Source organism: Mesoplodon bidens (assembly GCF_964165515.1).
Source record: "Mesoplodon bidens genome assembly, chromosome: 10".
NCBI classification, from domain to species: Eukaryota; Metazoa; Chordata; class Mammalia; order Artiodactyla; family Ziphiidae; genus Mesoplodon; species Mesoplodon bidens.
Genome location: NC_138172.1, coordinates 13444262 through 13466486, shown reverse-complemented (window position 1 = coordinate 13466486; position 22225 = coordinate 13444262). Strand labels below are relative to the sequence as shown.

At 39.3% G+C, this 22225-nt stretch overlaps 1 protein-coding gene across 7 annotated transcripts in view; it reads left to right on the top strand.

Moving 5' to 3' along the window:
* The window catches only part of CNTN4 (contactin 4), a 560752-nt gene that overhangs the window by 407421 nt on the left and 131106 nt on the right, over positions 1-22225 (top strand). For all 7 annotated transcript variants that reach the window (XM_081245077.1, XM_081245074.1, XM_081245075.1 and 4 more), the window contains 3 exons: positions 936-1072; positions 3334-3463; positions 17974-18124. In XM_081245077.1, coding sequence (XP_081101203.1) covers positions 936-1072; positions 3334-3463; positions 17974-18124 — 418 coding nt within the window. The remainder of the gene's footprint in view (positions 1-935; positions 1073-3333; positions 3464-17973; positions 18125-22225) is intronic.

Genomic DNA, 22225 nt, shown 5'->3' with positions numbered 1-22225 from the left:
TCTTGAATTCCTGTGTTAGATTGTGGGCAGGACTTGATTTCCTGAGAAGGTTTTGGCAAAAACCAGGACTCATCAGAGATTTGGACTTCCAGGGCCATACGCTTGTGGATAACATTCTATCGATATGAAAGAAGTCAATAATAGAAAACGATGATAGCCTTGAAGGAGAAAGGAGTCACAAAAAGTATCCATGGGATGTGTGTGAGAGACACCCAGAAATATAGTGCCTTAACTAAGAAGTTTATTTCTCTCACATGTATCTCTCCAAAATTAGGCAGGTGGGTCTGGTGCTGCTTTCCTCCACAGGGCCATTCAAGGTCTGAGGCTGGCAGGTCAGCATTTTCATCCTACATAGCTTCATCTCTGAGCCCAAAGCTGCTTCCGTTGTTACTTTTTGCAATCAGTGGGGAAGGGCAGTGAGAGTCCAGGACACGTATCTTTAAGTCAGTCACCTGGAAGTTGCTCTCATCACTTTCACACACACCACATATCATTGGTATGAACTTAGGCCCATGGTTACCACCAGCTGCAAAGGAATCTTGGAAATGCAGCGTGTAGCTAGAAAAAACATGAGCCCAGCTAAAAGTAGTAGGCTGGTGGTGGGAGATTTCTCTTATTAAAAGGAAAAAAGGAAGAATAGATATTTGGGGGGAAGGTCAGTTAATTGTACCATGTGACTCATGGTAGTGTTATTCATTCTGCCTTTAGTAATGAAAGAACCAGCCACGTGGGCTGCAAAAATACGACATTCAGAGTTGGACATAGGGTGGGGTGTTTTCTAAAAGCACCCCCTGAACTTCTACCCAGCTTTATAATTTGCGTAACCTCTGGAAAAGGAATTTTATTATAAGCCTATTTTTGTCCCTTGATTGCATATGATAAACATGGATTTAACATACACTGAATGTATGTCTTTGCTTTGTGAACTGCTGTAGCTCAACCTAACTGGATTCAAAAAATAAATGACATTCATGTGGCCATTGAAGAAAATGTCTTCTGGGAATGTAAAGCCAATGGAAGGCCCAAACCTACCTACAGGTGGCTGAAAAATGGTGAACCACTGTTAACTTGGGTAAGCAAATGGATGATAATTGTGTCTTAATATTTACTGTAATGTTGAATTTGGTGTTGTTGCTATGGAAACAGAAAAATGACCAATTGTCTCCAAAATTATATGCAGCCCAATGCCATAAATAGTGGAAAAAGTGAAAGCGAATGCAGTTGATAAACACAAACTGTACATAAATCTGATACTCCAGCCTTGTTCAACCTTGTTAAGCATCTATTGTTGATCTTTGGTCTTCAGAGATTAACATCTCTGGCTTTACAATTGGAAAATTATGCTGAAGGTCTGGAACATGTAACTGTGCTAAGACACAAATTTGCGTGTATGCTAGACAAGAATGAGTGAGTAACACCTTTCAGCATCCAAATTCTCCCCTTCAATGTGGTTTTATTATCGTCTTCCGTCTGAGGCGACTAGTGGACAACATGGTCCAGTATGTTCACCAGGAAAATGCCCACTCTGCCTCAGACGTTTAACAATGCCATATGCAAGCTCGAGACTAACATCTCTAATGCAACAGAAATAGAAGAAAAACTAAAAGTGATGAGTGAGGCTGGAGGCACCAGCCTATAGGCCCTGAAGCAGGCAGTAGTAGCTGAGAGCTCAGGTATAAAAAAATCCTCTCTGGAGACAAGGGTACAGTATCCTTGTAGCTAAGGCTTAAGTGCAAATGCAAACAAACTGCTGCCTGGCTTAATAGGACTCTGTGACATAAGAGAGGTAGAAGGTACCAGGTTATGCCCCCTACTGGCCGTGGATGGGAATTGCAGTAGTCCAAGCATCCTCCCAGATCAGGACCTGAGAGAAGCCATGAGTAGTTCTGCTTCTGGACCAGCGGCCCAGGGGGTGAGGTGGAGGCAACCACAAAACTGCTAAATAGAGGGGAAAAGACAGACAAAAGTAACTCCTTTTCAAAATAAGCCTGCACACCAATATTCCAAACCATATGCAAAAAAAATTTTTTTAGAAAGATAACCAACCTGTAGAACAGTCTAAAACAGAAATCGGAATAAGTCTGTTAAGGATGCTCAAAGAGATAACTGAAGGAATAATGCCCATAAAAATAAGTGAAGGTGGGACCTTAGAATGAGGAACAATTGTGTCTAGTTTAATTTTCCTACTGAAGTCCAATGTTCGCTGAAATTTGACATTTTCCTCAGGCCCCAAGTTGAGAGCCAGTTTTTTGTGCTCAGGTTTCCTCCCCCATCAGCCCCCAGAGAAGAGCAGCTGCTCTGAGCGCTGGCCAGGACGTCAGTGTGGTGTGTGCAGCTGCAGAAACGGACTGGTGTGATGAGCCTAGTCCACACCCTGCCACCCACACCTCTGCCTGTCACTGCTGGACTCTTTTTGGTCCCATGATTCTCTCAATTCTAAAAGCCAAACTCTAATTGCTAGAGTGTAAGTACCCAGGTAACTGGCATTTTCTTCCCTTTATTTAAGGTGAGAGAGAGAACATGGATGCTTAGATTTGATCAAAGCCTAATATGGTATCCACCCAACTAAATCACAACCCTGGGGCAAACAGAAAACCAGTATGTCTATATATATTTTACTTTCTTAAATGGCAGGTCTTCTGGAGAAGAGGAGATCCTTTTGGGTACTTATAAAAATTGACCCCTCAAGTTACGTAGCCTCAGGCTCATGAATGAGGATGGTCTATTGTACCGTACACTAACTTTGCTTTCTTCAGATTGGCTACCAGCAGATGGTCCTAAGCTTAGATCATGCCCCCGATAGCAATTGAGTAAGGGAACATTAAATTATTAATACCTACTCTTTTTCTTAGTAAATTTTGGCTGACATTAAATATTTGTCTCTGCTTCATCCAAGAAGATTACAATCCTATTAACTTTCAAAGTGTTGCCTGATTATAATCAGAGTGTCTTAACTACTCTAAAAGGTAAACTTACTTGTATTTCCCACTCCTCACAGTTAGCACAAAGCCTTGGAGTAAAAAAAGCATTTTAAATTTCAAGTTCATCTATTTAGAGGGGATATTAATCTGAATGGTTTCACTGTTAAATCAATGAGAGCTCAAGAGAGTCCTACAATTTAAATTCCATTTACCAAGTGATGTACGGGTTGTTCCATTTAGCATCTGACCTGCCACAAATTTAGTTGACAGATAAATAGATCATGGTATGTAAATTGCTTATGTGATAGCTATTTTCTTCCCATTAAGCCCCTTTGATATCACATGCAGCAAAATTGCCTTAAGGTCTCAGTTGTAGAAGGTCATTGTTTTGTGTTCCTCTTTTCTTTCACAGGATAGAATTCATATCGAGCAAGGAACACTCAACATAACAATAGTGAACCTCTCAGATGCTGGCATGTATCAATGTGTGGCAGAAAATAAACATGGAGTTATCTTTTCCAGCGCAGAGCTTAGTGTTATAGGTGAGTCTTTATACTGGAAAGAAAAAAAGTAAAAACTCTTAAAATCACTAAACTACCATGTCCTCTGCCAAACATAAACGTTCAATCCAAGAAAAAGGGGTGAAGAAATCTTTAGGCCGAAGATATCGCTCAAGAAACAAGTAATGCATTCTGTAAGCAATAAGAAGAGACCACTTTCTAAATCAGCTTCTCCTGATGCTGACAATGGGTGGCGCAGTTCCCTTGGTGCTCATTTTTATTCCTCTATCAACCCCTCTTCTAAATTGACTGAAATTTATGAAATGCTTTGGCGTCTGTTGCTATCACTCTGATTGGGCTTGGAGAGAGGAAGAGCGGACTTGGTGTGGAAAGGTGTATTTGAACAGCCAGCAAAGTGCATCTTGTTCTTTCACCTCTGAATTTTCCAGGCTATGCACTGGTGGTCTGCCCCTCCAGCTCCATTTTTCACCATGTGCCCTTTCCTTCTTCTCTTCAGCAATGCTGAGCTTTCTGTGCTGCATGTTCACCACCCTCCCTTCTTCCACAGGCCACTGGTCTACACTGTTTCCTCTGCCTAGAGTGCTTTTCTGTCCCCTCTTCATATATCATGCTACTGTTGCATTTTACATTTGCTTATATGATTTTTCTGTCTTTTTCTCTAACTGCCCTTTAACTTCCCCATGATGTCGTGGACCATATTTGGTTTAACTCATTATTTAATCCTCAGGACTTAATACAATGTTGAAGCACAAAGTATGTGCTCAATAAATAATGAATGAATGTAAGGATGAACGACTGTACTAAGTGATGAAGGAGTTGAGAGACTGTTAAAAAATGAATTAATGAGTTAAGTAAATCATTGAAAACACACTTAAGTGATTTAACAAACCTATGGGCATTAAAAAAAAAAAAAAAAAAAAAAAAAAAAACAAGGAAACAAGAACTCCAGGCCATCAACTTGCATTTGTCTTGTAGAAAAATCTTGACTCTGACTTCAGAATTTATCTTAAATATCTAAGCAACAGTTCTTCTTAGAACATAATTGAAAGATTATAAATAAGAGAAAGGCAGCACACAAAGGGAGCTGATTCCATAAGCCCTGATAATTTTCCCATATTCAGAGACCTGACTTGCCCTTCTGTAAAGCACTTCTCGGTGCCTGGACTGTAGATCTGACATGCATAAGTAGTTGCTGCCAAATTGAATGTCCTTCCACCCTCTGCAAGGTAAAAACGTATAGAAAAGCTTCCATAATTGTTGTTCTCACCAAATTCTTTACTTGAACCAACATCCCATCAAAGACAAGAATTTGTGAGAGTTCACGAGGCTGCAGTCTTTCTCAAAGAGGCCTAGGAGAATTCTCTTCTCCCGGAGTCATCATCAGCTTGGCTTGGCCTGCTGTAAGGATGACCTAAACACATATATCTCCCACCCTATAAATATTGAGAACAATAATTCCAGCTTCCTCCAGGACAAGTACAATGATCCCACCATGGCCAAATGGGCTCTGATTATTGGTAGTTAGAGCCGATTCTTGTGGAGCGCAGTTCACGAAGGTAGATTGCTTCGGATGTTCTGCAGAAAGAAGTGTGTTATCTATTAAACACTATGTCAGCTGGTTAGAAGAACAGCTAAAACTGAGGGTGTGTGGCCTAAGAAATGAATCACATAGTCCTGAAACCTTCTAAGTGAGTGCTGGCCAATTGCTAAGTCTGGGGATGCCGTGATAATTTTAAAAGATTTTGTAGGTCCCTTAGTTAAAATGAAAAAATTTGACAGTAACAGATGACTGGAAATCATGCGACATAGTCATGGGATAAAAATAGAGGATGACTAAAGTCCCAAAAGCAGAGCCAAAAGTGAGAAAGGCTGTTAAATGATTTTTATCAAGAGCACGTACCCACAGCTGAACATAACAGTATGTAGAGATGTGTATGTGTGTATACATCCATCTCTATATATCCATATCTATATCTATCTCTATATATGTATGTTATGATTTACATTTATATATCCCAAGATCCTCACCAGATCCTTTCCCTTCCCCCTACCCAGGGTTCAAGGCCTGTGAGGTAGTAATCACTGCTTCAACTCTTACATTCAGGGGTTTATTTCAAATCATTTCCAGTTGGAACTAATTCCAAATGAATTCTTCATCTGAGTCTTCTTAAGTCCCTTGAGATCAGCAAGCAAGATCAGTAAAGATAAGATAAAAATGCCTGAGAGGTTATTTAACCCCCGATTTCAACCTTGTTGAGTATGAGAACGGTAAGGCATGTCAGTAACTGATACAGGCCAAGCAAGTGGTGAAAATAGTAAGTCTTCCAGAAATTCAGAAAAGACTTTAGCTAATGGACTGGGCTAGTCAGATGAGCTTTGAAAAATAATTTTTGTACAGGCAAAAAAAAGAAAAAAGGAAAGGACCAGGAACATTGCAGAATAGAGTGAAATGGCCTGAACAAAGGTTCAAAGTTATAAAACATATGGATAGTTTCTTGCCCATAGAGAATCCTGAATGTTTTTCAGAATTTTTGATTCAAATACATAAAGCGTACAGGCAAACTTTAAACTTGAAAGAGAAAGATGGAAAAATTATTTAACGGCCAATTTTAGAGGATCTTAAACAGCAAGTTAGAAGCTCCCTCTTTAATATCACATTTTTCCTGCCCCTCCCAAAAAAAATCACACTAGTATATTCCAGGTGACTTGAAGGGCAGTTAAGTATTGAATGGGTGAATCGTAGAGTCCATCTGAAGTGAAGGAGGGAGAAGACATTTGACTATTTAAAAATAGACATAAATCAATATTGGTTAACTTGGGTAAGCTCTAATACGATTGTGTTTCACAAGTCACTTTGTTTCTTGTCAAATGGTAATAGTTAGACTCTTATGGATCAAATAACTGAGTAGTTATTACCTGTAGTAGAATCTTAGAGAGGTTGCAATGAACAAAGAAACAAAATGAAAACAAGATACTTCAGTATGAGGAAGAAAAAATGGAGGTTGGTTCCAGCTATCGATCAAATTTAAGCATCCTCCAGTGCTAGAGAGGAGACTCCTTTTCATGCTGGCTAATAGCCCTAAAGTCATGAATAAGAGATGGTTAGGAAGCATATATTTAATAGGCTTTTCCCTTGGTCTTATTTTATGTGTCTGTCTGGGTATTTAATGTATAGGTAACATATCTATAATTAATGGATTAAAACTGCTAAATAATTAACCTAGGTGCTGGGTGATTTACTCACCGGGTGGGTGAATGCCATAGAGAGACTTTTACCTTGAGGTCAGTATATTAGAGTAGGCCTGGTAATGAGTACATCAAATAGAAATGTCCTTGTTTATGACTGACCTATTGCAATTGATAGTTGATTATTCCTCAAGGCAACTGTTCCCAGACTTTTTCTCCTGTGTTAGCCTAAGTCATGGATGAGATTCACTCGTGTGACATATGCTCGTGGGCATCCCTGGGGTGCAATTGATAGTTGATTATTCCTCAAGGCAACTGTTCCCAGACTTTTTCTCCTGTGTTAGCCTAGGTCATGGATGAGATCCACTGGTGTGACATATGCTCATGGGCATCCCTGGGGTGCTACACAGAAAAAATTCCCTGGGTCATACCATCATCGCATCTCTCTCTCCACTCATGAAGGCATGTTGGAGTTAGAGTGAATAGACTCTTATAATCTTGAGGAAATTTGAGTCTTTTATAAAAAATATAATTTAAAAAACCAAACTAGGTATTTTATTGATTGAAAAGTAACTTTTCTAATGAAATATTTCTATTCATGTTTAATGTTTGCGTCCACTTAGGTAGATGATCATATTGGTTCTAGGGAATGCTGACTGAATTGCTAAACTTGACATTTTCTATGCTGCTCCAACAGAATACTAATGTCATTCTATATATATCGTGTGGTAAAGATAGAGGATGCCTAAGCCCTCAAAAGCAGAGGCAGGGATTCAGGTACCTATGAGTCACTGGAGGAGTGTCCTCTGGGAAAAACCTGGAAGAGAAAGCAAGCTAGGGAGGCGATGGAGGGCAGCTGAGCAGGGACATGGTCTCAGATGAAGTCTCGCCTATATTGCATCCTGGAAGGGGATGTCTAGAGTATAAACTGCATCTCAGAGCTATTCCCACCTGAGGCAAGGAGGCTGGCCTTTAAAAAAAATCTCTGTATCAGTTATTCATTGGACTGCCCTTTAGGTGGTGGTAGCGATGGCAGGGCAGATGGAGCAAAACCTCCCAGTCAATTTCCCAGAGAAGGGGTCAGCTGGAGGTGTTAGACAACCAATGCTCGCAGCAGCTGGGGCCAGAAAAAAGAATCTGAGTGAGGGAACCAACAATTCTGTACAGAAGGCAAGGGATTTGCTAGAGCAAGATGCTTGGGTACTGGGTCCAGTTTACCTGGGTCATAACCAGCAGTGTCACTAGAGTGTCTTTGATTTTGAAATGGGATGAACTATCCCAAAGAGCAAGTGTGTGTCTTCACATTCAAGTGGTCTTGAATGTGACCTGACTTTGCCAAGACTGTGTAAGGGATAGAAGTAGCTTCACCCTGAGGAGTTTGCGTCTGATGGTTCAGGACCGTGGGGATTCTCCTGGCCCGTGTGGTGGAGAACATCAGACCCTGGCAGGACATTCCAATGCCGTTAAGGAACTGATAGTCCAGTTAAAGTGAGGTGCGGGCTTGCGCAATTATCTGGTTCATCTGGCATTCGTCCAAACGATTGGCTCACAAATGAGAAAAACATTAAGTCTCAACTGAAAGTTATTTCAGAGGGACTTCCACAAGTGCTCATCTGCATCTGATTTCTCAACTGCCTCGTTGAGCCAGATTACAAAATAATCAAATGTGCTGAGTGTGATCAGCATCCAATGAGAGGACGGACGCCTTTCTTACCCAAATATCATCTAGGCAGGAGCTTTGCATAACTCATCACGAAAAGGGGAAGCTATGCCCTCGGATCTCAAATGCAAATTTGGTATCTTTGAACAAATTGCTAAGCCTACATTTATCAGTAAAATGAGGGTGCTACTCCTCATTGCCAAAACTAAAAGTGATCACATGTGAAAACTTCTTGCAAATCTAAAAGTGTAGCAATATAGTAAGATGTGTTTTGTTTGTTTGTTGCTGTTTTTAACTAGTATCCATACCAAAAGCTTATAATGTAGACAGCTGCACAATCACCAGAAAACCCCATTTCAGTGGTTCTCAAATTGTGCTGCATATGACAGTCATCTGGGGAGTTCTTTAAGAGCCCAATACTCTACCATCCTCCCTACCAACTAATTCAATCCCTGGGCCTGGGACCCCAGGACCCTGGGACCCTTTATTCCTTAAAGCCGCCCAGGTGTGGTTCCAATGGATAGCACAGTTTGGGAACTACTGCTGTAATTGATTAGATCAGAAGGTAATTAAGTTTTCCCATGGTATTGATTCTCAAACTTTACCATGCATCAGAATCACTTGGAGGACTTGTTAAAACACAGATTGTTGAGCGCTACCTCCAGAGTTTCTGACACAGTAGTTCTGGGGTGGTGCCTGAGGATGTTTATTTCTAACAAGTTCCCAGGTGATGCCGATGCTGCCAGTCCAACACTGCACTTGGAAAACCACGATCCTAAAATAGGAGATCTAGCCTGAACAGAGGGTTTTTTTGTTGTTGTTGTTGTTTGTTTAAGTTGAATATGGTCTACCTGGCAAACCTTCTGATTTGGATCAGGACTCTGAAACTGAAGTCCTTCTGCAGAAGAGAATATCAAGCATCAGAGATTCCAACCATGTCTTAAAGGACCCATTTTACCAAGATGGTGAGTTAGAATTAGGCCCACAGAGTGACTTTGGCTGCCATGTGAGGATTATACTTAGATGTTCTTGGCGTCTCCCTTCAGTGGCTTAAAGCCAACTGAAGGGAGACTTTGAAATCTGAAGGATAAATATTATGACAATTCCTTATGTCATTTCCCCCAAAGAAATGCCTTCAGTGAGTTAGAGTTTAAAATATAACTCAGGAATGCAGCCCAAGGCATCACTGAGTCTTAATCCCATGTACTGTTGGCCCACTGTATCTGCAAATTCATTTTTGTTGGATTCAACCAACTGTAGATTTCGGAAGCTATGTATACTGAGGGCCGGATGTACTATGCTTCCACCGAAGTCTGAGTTTTCTGTAAAAGTGCTATGAAGGCATTATCCATTCCAAAGTCCTTAGTCCTTTACATAAAGGGATTTCCAATAAATTGTTAAGGTGTAGAATCAGGAGGAAAGTTTGTCTTCTAAAAAATTATGTAGTTTGGTTTGGTTTGGTTTTTTGTTTTTGTTTTTTATTAGTTAGAAAGAAATATATTCTTTTTCCCTCTGCCCATCACATTGACTTGTCTGTTTTGGCTTCATAGTAGCTCACTTTACAGTACTAAGTCTAGTAAGATAGTTTCCTACCTTTCCTATGTTTGACATCAGCCATATTTTAGATGTATTTATTACTTTATGTCTTTTACCATTATCTGCTGCAAGTCTCTGTGAATTACTGAATAAATAAATAAATGAAATATTTTTTCTCTCCACTACTTTCTGGCAACAAATTGATTCTCTTTTAGTAGCCTGACCCAGGGAGTGTTAGAATTGGTGTTCACAAAGATTTAGCAGTGAGTTTCAAACCTTGATGCATTTTTAAACTACTTGCGGGTCTTGTTAAATTCAGATTCTGATTTCAGATCTGGGGTGGGGCCTGGAGAGTCTGCATTTTTAACAAGCTCCCAGGTGATCACCAGTGCTTCTGTTCTGAGGATCACTGTTTTAGTGGCAAAAATAGTAAAATTTAAATTCTCAGGCCCCCTTTCATGGTGGGTAGAATTGAGGAGGACCTCCAAGTGATTCTTTTTTCTTTTTTTTTTTGCGGTACGCGGGGCTCTCACTATTGTGGCCTCTCCCGTTGCGGAGCACAGGCTCTGGACACACAGGCTCAGCGGCCATGGCTCACAGGCCTAGCCGCTCCGCAGCATGTGGGATCTTCCCGGACCGGGGCACGAACCCGTGTCCCCTGCATCAGCAGGCGGACTCTCAACCACTGCGCCACCAGGGAAGCCCCAAGTGATTCTTATGATCAGTTAAATTTAGGTGCCCCATCTAAGATCTGCTCTATAGAACCCTTTGTTATCCAGTCTTAAGCCATCCCAGCAGAGTAGTTAACTTGTAAAAGCAAGTAGGAGTTGGAGGGAGGAATAATGATTTGTTGGTATAACCACTCTACTTCTAATTAATCTGTGCTTCCATGATTAAACCTAGTATTGACAAAAGCTCTATTAATCATGTGAGACAATTTCTTCTAGAAACAGAGCGTTTGTGCCAACAACATTCCAGCTTTTTTTTTCCCAACATGAACAGACATTGGCTCTTCTGGGCTCCTGAAGAAATTCATTTGTACTTAGTATGAGGCATGTTGCTTTTAATAAAGCCTTTTGAATGTGGTTGAAAATAAGCATAGTGCAAAGGCAAAAAAAAAAGCAACAAAAAAACAAAGCAAAAAACTCCTTCAGTTAAGTGCCTTATTGAAGGAACATGATAAGCAAGAGATCAGTCACTGCTGGGCTATTTAAACATCGCTTGTCCACATTGCAGTATGTTTCTCTTGAGCCTGCATGTCTAGGTCAGGGCACGTGTAGCTGAAGCCCTTAAAACTGCTGTGTTATTGTTACTCACGAAGTGTCAGGATACAGATTCTTTTTTTTTTTTTTTTTTTTTTTGCGGTACGTGGACCTCTCACTGTTGTGGCCTCTCCCGTTGCGGAGCGCAGGCTCCGGATGCGCAGGCTCAGCGGCCATGGCTCACGGGCCCAGCCTCTCTAGGCATGTGGGATCTTCCCGGACCGGGGCATGAACCCATTTCCCCTGCATTGGTAAGCGGACTCTCAACCACTGCACCACCAGGGAAGCCCCAGGATACAGATTCTTTAAACGGAGTGAACCAATCAAAGGAATTGGAAGGGAACTGAAGTTCCCATCTTCTCACCACTGGATTGTCAGGGAGTACCCGGGAGGAAAGGGGAGACAGTCGTGTGTTGCCTCAGAGAAAGACCCAAATCTGGGGAAAGCTGAACTCCCAGGGCCCACTTGCCCTGTACCCTTCTCCTAAGTATGTGCTTTAGGGAAGCAGGGAAAGGATATTATATGCTGGAGCTAGTTCATATTGGCAGGAGCTGAGTTGATGTATCCTTCTCAGTTCAGCGTTCAGTGACTTCTTGTTGGTAGCCTGAGCTCAGCCCTAATGGGAGTATTTAGACCACAGAAATTGGCAAGCACCGGAAACCAAGTTCTTTGGTGTTTTGTTTTGCTTGGAGAGCCAGTTGTTAAACATCTACCATCACACCAGTTCACGTGGTGTGAGAATACAGCCAGCACTCTGCATCCGCCAGTTATGGGGAGCTGGCTGTATTCCTTGCACTATGTTATTCAAATAAGGGACTATAGTATCTGCGGATTTGGGTACCTTCAGGGTCCTGGAGCCAATCTCCCTGTGGATAGCAGATGCCAAGGGACAACCGTATCAACAGCCCAGATTGTTTCTTGGGTAATTCTGCTTCATTTGACTGAGGTCCAGAGAGGACAGAGTGTCCTATACACAAGCCAGGAAGTTCAAGAAGCCATTTACAGCCCCACTTGGATAAAAGACAGGGCTGTGATATCCAGCCAAAGCACCATGAGAAGGGAATTTCCTGTTTGGAACTTAATTCCTGAGTTTTCTCCTACAACACACATTAATTCAGCACATACTGATCGAACATCTACTTCGTACCAAGGACTGTGCTAAGTCCAAGATCCATAATTCATAGTTTCTTCCTTCAAGGAACTGATGAGCTAGTAATTGCTAATAACAAGTACTACCATTTCTTAACCACTGGAATTCCAGAACTCTCACAGTCTAATTACCCTCTTCTGTTAAGTCAACAAATAGAGGCTTCCCTGCTGGCGCAGTGGTTAAGAATCCGCCTACCAATGCAGGGGACACAGGTTCGTGGCCTTGTCTGGGAGGATCCCACATGCTGCGGAGCAACTAAGCCCGCGCACCACAACTAGTGAGCCCGCACGCCTAGAGCCCGTGCTCCACAACAAGAGAAGCCACTGCAATGAGAAGCCTGCATACCACAATGAAGAGTAGCGCCCCTGCTCACCACAACTGGAGAAAAAAGCCCGCGTGCAGCAACAGACCCAACACAGCCAAAAAAAATTGTTTTAAATAAATAAAATTCAACAAAGATTTTGATCTCATGACAAAGTTACTCGTAATCAAATGTGGCATTGTACTGCCATACACTACTTGTTTAACCAAGGACACAAATATGTGTGAGTGTTTAGGACATTGTGCCAAGTATAATGGAATGTCACTAATTTGGACTGATATAGCAAGGTCAAGTGCTTCCAGATATTTAAAAACGCATACTGTCTTATGATCGTCATACAGATAGGGTAGCTCAAGGGAGGTTAATAGGGGTTTAGCAGCTAAAGCTTTTAAAACATGTAAGAATGATTTTCAATCAACATGTTAATTATTGTATAAGAAATGACGTTCTAAAATGGCTTTAAAATCTTTTTCTTTGAATAAGAAAGATTCCACCTATGTCTACACAATTAATTTTTGGCGTTCAAACCTTTATAAAAAGAAAAAAGGGCTAATCTGCATGCTACTTGTGGACAGAGAAAGTGTTGAAAGATCCTGAAATGGTTCCTGTGCTTAAAAGCATTTGTCAGTTATCATAGTGCCTGAAATGCCAACAGTAAAGATGAATTTCTCATACATACCAGGATGGGTAAGATATAAGATATGACTAGTCAGCAATAGAAAGGAACTCACCTAGCAACCTGGGTGGATCTCAAGAGCATTATGCTGACAGAAAAAAAGAAATCCCATAAGATCATATAATGTATGATTTTATATATATATATATATATATATTCTCAAAACTATAGAGTTTCAGAACAGAATGGTGGGTTCTAGGCATAGGGAGAGGACAGACAGGAGGGGGTTGGATGTGCCTCTAAAAGGGTAGCATGAGAGAGAGCTTTGTGGTGATGGAAGCATTCTGTATCTTTATTTCAGTGGAAGGTACAAACATCGAAGTATTTCATAAAATAACATAGAACTCTACACCCTGTACCCATGATCAATTTCCTTGTTTTGATGTTGTACTATGCTCACATAAGCTGTAACCACTGAGAGAACCTGAGTAAAGGATACACAGGACCTCTCTGTACTATCTTTGCAACTTCCTATGAATCTATAATTATTTCAAAATAAAAAGTTTTTTTTCTGTTTTCAAACAAAACTTAAAATGCTCTAAAAATGGTGGTGGTGATAGTAGAAATAGTAGCGGGGAAGAGTTGGTATAAAGGACTTACTCTGGGACAATATTGAGCTAAGTACTATATGTACAATACATGTTTTTTTTTTTAATCTGCAAAGCAACCTTGTGACTGTAAATATTATTTGTTTGGTTTTATAATAACTTTCCCGAAAGAGCAGGAGCCCATCAACAAGAGCTACCATGGTAGGAGGAGCCCTGGGGAAACGGGACGTTCAGTGAATTAGACCAAAACCAGCAGGGCAGAGTATTAGAGACTTAGAAGGGACACATTATGTTGATGTTAGAACAGAAAACTCTTACTTCAGCATTTCTTGACAGTCTCCTTGTGAATATCATCCCAAATCAGAGAGGCTGATTTTGCATCAGCCATTCTGAAATGATGGACCTAGAAAGAAGAATATTTCCAGTATAGCCAGCTTTCTAGTTACCTACCCAGCAACCAGGAGAAGTTTGGGGTTTTAGTATCTGATACCAGCACTATCTCTTCAGTGGTGGAAATACTTGAATGAATATATGTACTCTGGGTTTATTTTTATGGAATGATGAGGTAATAAAGATAATAAATAAAAGTTAAAATAATATGAAATTCTGAACTTCTAAAAGAGCCATCCTTAATGGTCTCCATCAACTGGCAGTGTTCCCAATGTTGTGTCTACAGACTATGATAGAACAGGCACACAGAATTATCCTTTCCCCTTCAATAATAGAGTAACACATCACACCCATCTATCTCCCAGATGGGACTGCCACTGCACATCCCATTAAGGAGTTATCATTCTTACTATCTCTCTTGAGAAATGATCCTAAGGCACAACTTCAGTTTTCAAGGGTTCTGTTGGCCACTTAAAATACCCTTGACATGTGACCAAGAACCATTTAATTAAGTAAAAACAAACAGTTGAGAATTGCATAGAAGACTTCTCTCAGCCGGATGATGCTTCTCCTAGGTAATGTAATGTTAATGAATTAAAGATCATTGATAAATAATAAAAAGTTGATTTCCCACAGGGAAGTGGTCCTGTAGTATGGATTATTCCAACACTGGGTGAGCAGTGCCCCCTAGTCGCCCATGTAAGAAATATTGTCCTTGAAGTGTATTAGATTTAGCAAAAGAGGATTTCCCAGGATTGGTGCTACTCTCAGGCTCAAGTGGGTAATTTGACAATTGGTTTTATCTTTTCTGAACTACTAGGAACCCACTGAAATCTCACCTTCAAAGTGCACTCACTTTTTCCAGTGCCACCAAAGGTTGGATTCTAACAGTGCCCTGTTGGGACCTTACCAATAACTTTTAAAACCTGATTCTCTGTGAATGTCAAATTAACAGGGTCCTTTTACTTTGCCTTCAAGCCTCTCCTCTCCTGATTACTAACTTTCCTGGTTAGTAATCAGAATAAATATAAGGTACAGACATGAAAGAGCGTCATCCCACAAGCTTTAGGGTATCTCAAGTGTGAAAGATGATCACAAAATGGCAGAGTATTAAGACATCCATTAATGGATCAAGTATTCAAAAACAGATGAAGGTCTAACAATTTTGCCCTAGGAAGCATTGCAGCTTATGGTGGCAACTGATAGATTTTCAGAGTTTGATAACACTAGAAATAAATTAAGCAAACGAAGTAGACAAAGAGAAAAGATTTAAATTTATAATTCCATTTTTATTAGTGAAAGACATTCAAAGGCAGTCTTTCTCTAGGATATCCAAAAGATAATATGCACATACATAGTACAGTACAAATTCTTTTGACATTGGAATGTGTGTTTTCTGCCTTCTGTGTGGCTGATATCGTGCTATTTCAAAGCGTAAATGCAATACATAGTTTTTTGACAAATACACCCATGTGTTGTGCATGGTTTGATTTATGTAACTCATTTAAATGCAACTGCAGAATTCCTGTTGAACAGATGAAAAATGTCTGCCTAAAGTGATAAAATGTGTAGAAAGATATAGTTTTAAGAAGGAATTTTTATATGTTACAGATTTGTAACTATTTCACACAATACCCTTTTGTAAAATGTTCTAGAAACTTGATTTTTTTTTTTTTACATTAATGTGTCAGTTCAGGTGTTTCCATAAGATGGGAGTGAGTCTATTCTGCTACAAGAACCTTTCTGTGGGACTTCCCTGGCGGTCCAGTAGTTAAGACTCCGTGCTTCCACTGCAGGGGGCACAGATTCCATCCCTGGTCGGGGAACTAAGATCCCGCATGCCATGTGGTGAGGCCAAAAAGAAAAAAAAACAGTAACTTCTCTGTGTTGAAAATTAGCATGTGTGGGAGTGGCAAATGAGGTCAGTATAGCAGATGCTGGCTTTGTCCATGTATGTCACTAGTTCCAGCAACCGAGCACAAGGCCCAGTAACTCAGGTCAACACAGCTAGCCAAGGCAGAAAGCACATTGACCGTGACTCCCATTCAGCCCACATTTTCCTCTTGACTGAGTTTGGTCACGTACTCTAACATAGCGATGTTCAGAGTGTGGTTCTCTTCTGCACTTTGTACTTGTTTTATACTTTACCAATCTCAACTCTTCTCTCTTCCAGCTTCCTTGTTTCATCAAGCTGTCTTCATTCACACACACACTAAAGTCCTGTATTTTTTGTAGTATTTATCTATTAGGAATTTAATCTGTCTTTTTAGTCATGCTAACATATTTACTAGAATGTTTATTGTTTTTGTTATTAGTTTTGTTAGTTCCTGTTACATAAATATCGAGTACGTCTGTCCTGACCTTATCTTTTTGAGAACCCTATAATTTTTATTATGTGATTTTGCAGATCATACAAGGAATGCATTTATCTAATTATAGCAAAAACATTTGTACTTGCACTCTACTTATTAATTTCATTTATCATTATGGAATTACTCTTTGAATTATAGATTCCCCTCATGAATCCAAGGAGCACAGATTGAAGTATCAATTGCCTGCTAGATTCATTTATTTACTTTAACCTTCACATAGTAAAACCAGCCCCATGTGTACATTGCATCACCCCATTAAAAAGTAACCTTTCCATCTTTCTTTCTTTCTAGACACTGAAAGTATTTCCATGACAAAAGCACTTAATAAAGGTTTACCTTGCTTCTGCTGAAGCCTGCTTTTATTTTTTTTAATCACCAGCTTACGGCTTGAGTACGTTTAAAAAAACTGACCCCCGTCCTCCCCACCTACATAATACACACTCACTACCTGTCCTCTTTTAAGTAATTTGTGGTTAGCATTTAAATTTCACATTCAGCATGGTACGAAATCTTAAATTCCATCAGGTCAAATGGCAGTGAGTTAGGGATTTTAAATACGATAAAATTAAGATTCCAGGAGATGAATCTGTGCTCACAACATATCCTAAAACGTATTAATTCAATAAATGCAGAAGAAAATAGAGATTTTTCAGAAAGGCCCCTTCTATATTTCTGTAAGGACACAGATGTATATCTTTTGTTTTAGGAAAGAAAGAATTATTTAATATTATATCCCCATAACTACATATTTGATGTCAACATGAGTGAATTTTTAGAATACTGGAAGTGAGGATGGAGTAGAGTTTTGTAAGAGCAAGTCACAGTTTATCCAGCAAGAACCAAGCATTGCACTGGGCAGTAGTAGTGGAAAGCTGAACCAAGTCGTTGATTTTAAGGAGAAGCTTTACACATGGTGATGCTATAGACATTTCAGCAGATCTTCTGATGGAGACATGCACAGAGTGCTATGGAAAAGAGCAGAGGTGGTAACTATCAATGAAGGAAAGCTTTAGTCTACACAATCAGAAAAATACCTTATGGGTTTTTGTTTTGTCTCTCCCTTTTGCTTCCCTGAAATTTTTAAATTTATCTTCATTTGAACATGGAATCATTTTTTTTAAAGAATGACTCAATAAGGTGATAGAAGGTTCTGTATTTTGATCTTCATGTTGGAGTATACCAAATGCATCAAGCTGTATGTGCTTGCAGCTGGTATATTTTACCATATACAAATTACAGCTCAACTTTTCATAATCTATCAAAACTTCCAGTGCTACTCCCTTTACTTCAGAAAAAAAAGTAGCATCCTCCCTTCGATGCCCAAGACAGCAGTAAGTCCATTACAGAAAGAAAAAAGCTATAAAGAATGATCTAGTGGGTTTTTTCTTCCATAATAATTCATTATTCTATTTTCTATATTCTCTTCCAGCTGTGGGCCCAGATTTTTCAAGAGCCCTCTTAAAAAGAGTAACTCTTGTCAAAGTGGGAGGTGAAGTTGTCATTGAGTGTAAGCCGAAAGCCTCTCCGAAACCTGCCTACACCTGGAAGAAAGGAAGAGACATATTAAGAGAAAATGAAAGGTATTATCTTGAAATATTTTTAATATTTGATTAACCTGCAATAATTTATAAGTCTGTTATTAATAGTCCTAGAGGGAAGAATTTAATCTCTGCTGTTCGTGAACTAACTGTTAATCAAAGAACTGAAGCTTTGGAAAAGGGTGGTAAATTAGTTGGTCTTTATAATCCTTCTTGATATTAAGATTCTAGAAAGCCCTTCCTGCACAGAGAGGTCACATGATCCCTCCTGAAGGCTGTTGGAGCTGCCCAAAGATGAGCAACTAGAAATAATCTTTCTTTATTTTAGCCTAAGATTTATTTTTGTAGGTTTGCCCACTTTTCTCCATCCTACTCCTTTTTGTATAAACAAGTAAATCCAGTTCTTCTTTGTGATGACAACCCCTCAGATATTTGGCAGTGGCTAGTATGTCTCTTGTTAGTCTCTCCTTTTTTGGAGCTAAATGTCTCTAATTCCAAAACTCATTCTCAAATAGGATGGTTTTGATCATTTTAATCATGGCTTTGTGAAACAGAGTTCCAAAAAGAAACTTTTTTTGAAAAGTTTTTTTTTTCTTTCTGATATCTAAACTCGTCACCTGTGTTTCCTATTGTAAGGGAATTACGTTTAGAAGGCATGTTGTTTATACAGTGTAATTACAGGGGTTGTTGGGGTTTTAGGTCACATTGTGACAGATGGCAGGTATCTCTTAAGACCTTTTCTTGGCCGTCACCTCCATAAAATATATTCCCCACCCCTTTCCGTAATCTACTCAATCTGTTGGAAAATGATAATTGCACATGAGTCCATGTCCCACATCAGATCACATTTACCAGCTCTATACATAACGATTTTCATGGATGCTAAAGGTCAAGTACTCAAAGATGCAATTGGGGAAGGCTGTAAAAATGTGTATGTATCAACTTTATACCTGTACACCTTTGGATTTGCATATGCAAAGTAGATCATTGCACTGATGATGTTGTCCTTATTAATGATTTTTGCAAACAAACCTGATATGGTTTATAGATGGTGTATTCACATATATTAAATTTGTAATATACATCTCTCTCTGATTTCTATCATATCAAGAAAGCAGTATAGTTTACAAATTATTGGCATGGCATTTAAATCTGGAGCCAAAGTTGGAACTTGAGAGCACAGTTTCTTATTTTATGTACCACATGTATTGCTTAGATTAAGGCTGCATTTTTAAAGTTTTAATATAACCATGATATAAAGAAAAAATTTTTTTTTCATAATATGGATAAGAGACAGACATGTCAAAAACCGTGAATGGGGCTTCCCTTGTGGTGCAGTGGTTGAGAGTCTGCCTGCCGATGCAGGGGACACGGGTTCGTGCCCTGGTCCAGGAAGATCCCACATGCCGCAGAGCGGTTGGGCCAGTGAGCCATGGCTGCTGAGCCTACGCGTCCGGAGCCTGTGCTCCACAACGGGAAAGGCCACAACAGTGAGAGGCCCACATTCTGGAAAAAAAAAAAAAAAAACGTGAATGAATGAAGCTCTAGCAACATGGTAGATCAAAATCCAGGAGAGGCAAATAAGCTTTGCCACTGTCACAAGCAGCCTGCAGTGTCTTAAAACAACAAAAGGAAATTTCTCATCCACACTGCACGCACACCAGGGGTCTGCTGGGGGCTTTGCTGCCCTCTAAAGTTTAGGCTGGTAGAATAGCACTCTCTGGAACATTCGAATTGCAGAAGAAAGAGGGTGGCTAAACATGCATGGGCTCTTAAAGCTTCTGCCCAGAAGTGAAACACTTCTTTTTCACTCATGTTTCAGTGACCAAAACAAGTCGCATGGCTCTGCCCAAATTCAACCCAGCAGGGAAATCCAGTCTTACTATGTGCCTAGAAGAAAAGGGACAGCCTAACATTTTGAACAGTATTAATGATTGTTTACCACTGCTATAACTTAATCATTGCTATAAGTTGATTAAATTAACTTTGGGAAAATGATATATCACTATCAAGAATTATTTTTAATAAGTGAATTTAATTGACTGTTTCTACCATTTAGCTTACCACAAAGCTTATCTCTCTCCAATTTTTGTTTTTTTTTCTGACTTGATTAATGGGGTTCAAATATTGCTTCAACATTTATGTGGCACTAAAGGTATCTTTAAAGCGAGGAAACTCCCCATCATTGCTCAAGTCTTGGTATTTATCACCTCCACCTCCAGTGTTACCAGGCATGACCCAAACTATCAGTATTAGCACTTTTTCTCTCCATGGGTGCTGTGTTCTCACAGTTTTATTTCTCCCTGCTACCTCGCTCACAATGTATTAAACAGATAGGTTGATTTCCCTAATGTAAATGAATCCAAAAGCTGGCCAGGTGTAATTGAAAGGGGAATGGTGGGGACTTCAGTATGTGCCCCATCCAAGGGAGACACCTGCCACTCAATTCTAGCATATTTTTGCCACCAAATGGAGATGCAGGTCCGTTGCCTCCCCACCATCTCATTTTTCAAGGGAAACTAGAAATAAGGAATTTAATTTGAACTATCTTAATTTTTAATCATCAGCACCTTTTTAAAATTTTAATGTTAGTACAATATGGTCCACACATCCATGGACCAACTTTACTCCATGGGCTGCTGGTTTTTAAGTTACGAGAAAGACATAATCTCAGCTGAACATCCTGTAATTTCTGAAAAGTGTGAAAAATAAGAAAGATATTACCATTATTTTCTCATTGGCAGAGAAGAAATTCCACCATTTTCCTCTTTTTTTGTGATAAAGGAGAAGCATAATTAAGTGGATAAGTGAACAAAAGCAATCATATGTAGAATTCAGAAATGAAAAATTTTAGAGTTCCTATTTTAGGAAAGGATTGACATTGTTAGAACAACACAAAAGGAAAAATTCTTTGACTGTGTCCAGTGTTGAGTAATACTTTCTAATATACTGACTTGTTAGCCCTAATTCTTTTTTGAGATGTGGGATCCTAAGAATCAAAAAGCAGTAACATTTGAATAAAAGATGTTTTAAAATTTTATTGAAGTATTGCTGATTACAATGTTGTGTTCATTTCTGCTGTACAGCAGAGCGACTCAGTTATACGTATATATATTCTTTTTCATATTGTTTTCCATTATGGTTTATCACAGGATATTGAATATAGTTCCCTATGCTGTACAGTAGGACCTTGTTGTTTATCTATCCTGTATATAATAGATTGCATCTGCTAATCCCAAACTCCCAATCCATCCTTCCCCCACTCTCCCCTCCCCCTTGGCAACCACAAGTCTGTTCTCTATGTCTGTGAGTCTGTTTTTGTTTCATAGATATGTTGATTTGTATCGTATTTTTAGATTTCACATATAAGTGATATCATATGGTATTTGTCTTTCTCTTTCTGACTTACTTCACTTAGTATAATAATCTCTAGGCCCATCCTTGTTGCTGCAAATGGCATTATTTCATTCTTTTTTTATGGCTGATTAGTATTCCATTGTATATATGTACCACGTCTTCTTTATCCGTTCATCTGTCAATGGACATTTAGGTTGTTTCCATGTCTTGGCTATTTATTGTGAATAGTGCTGCTATGAACATAGGGGGTTCATGTATCTTTTCGAATTATAGTTTTGTCTGGGTATATGCCCAGGAGTGGGGTTGCTGGATCATATGGCAACTCTATTTTTGGTTTTTTGAGGAACTTCCATAATGTTTTTCATAGTGGCTGCACCAATTTACATTCCCAACAATGCAAGAGGGTTCCCTTTTCTCCACACTCTCTCCAACGTTTGTTACTTGTAGACTTCTTAATGATGGCCTTTAACATTTGAATAAAAGATTATTCATCTCAATTACAAAATATCGATATAAACCAAGTTTCAGTGGAGCAAAATTTGTGATCAAGCACCACTTTTTATTAATGTTCTCCCTAGAGCTTATGTTTTGACTTTGCCAAATGCTACTTAAGTGATTTTTAATTTCAAATTTAACTAATCAACTGCCTACAAATGAGTTTACAATAAAAGTATAAGAAGCAACATTTTTAAATGTTTACATTTTGATCTTATATGGTGGTATTATAATTATCTCAGTGGGTATGGATTCAAAAATACTGATTTAATGTTAACATGTGAGCAATTT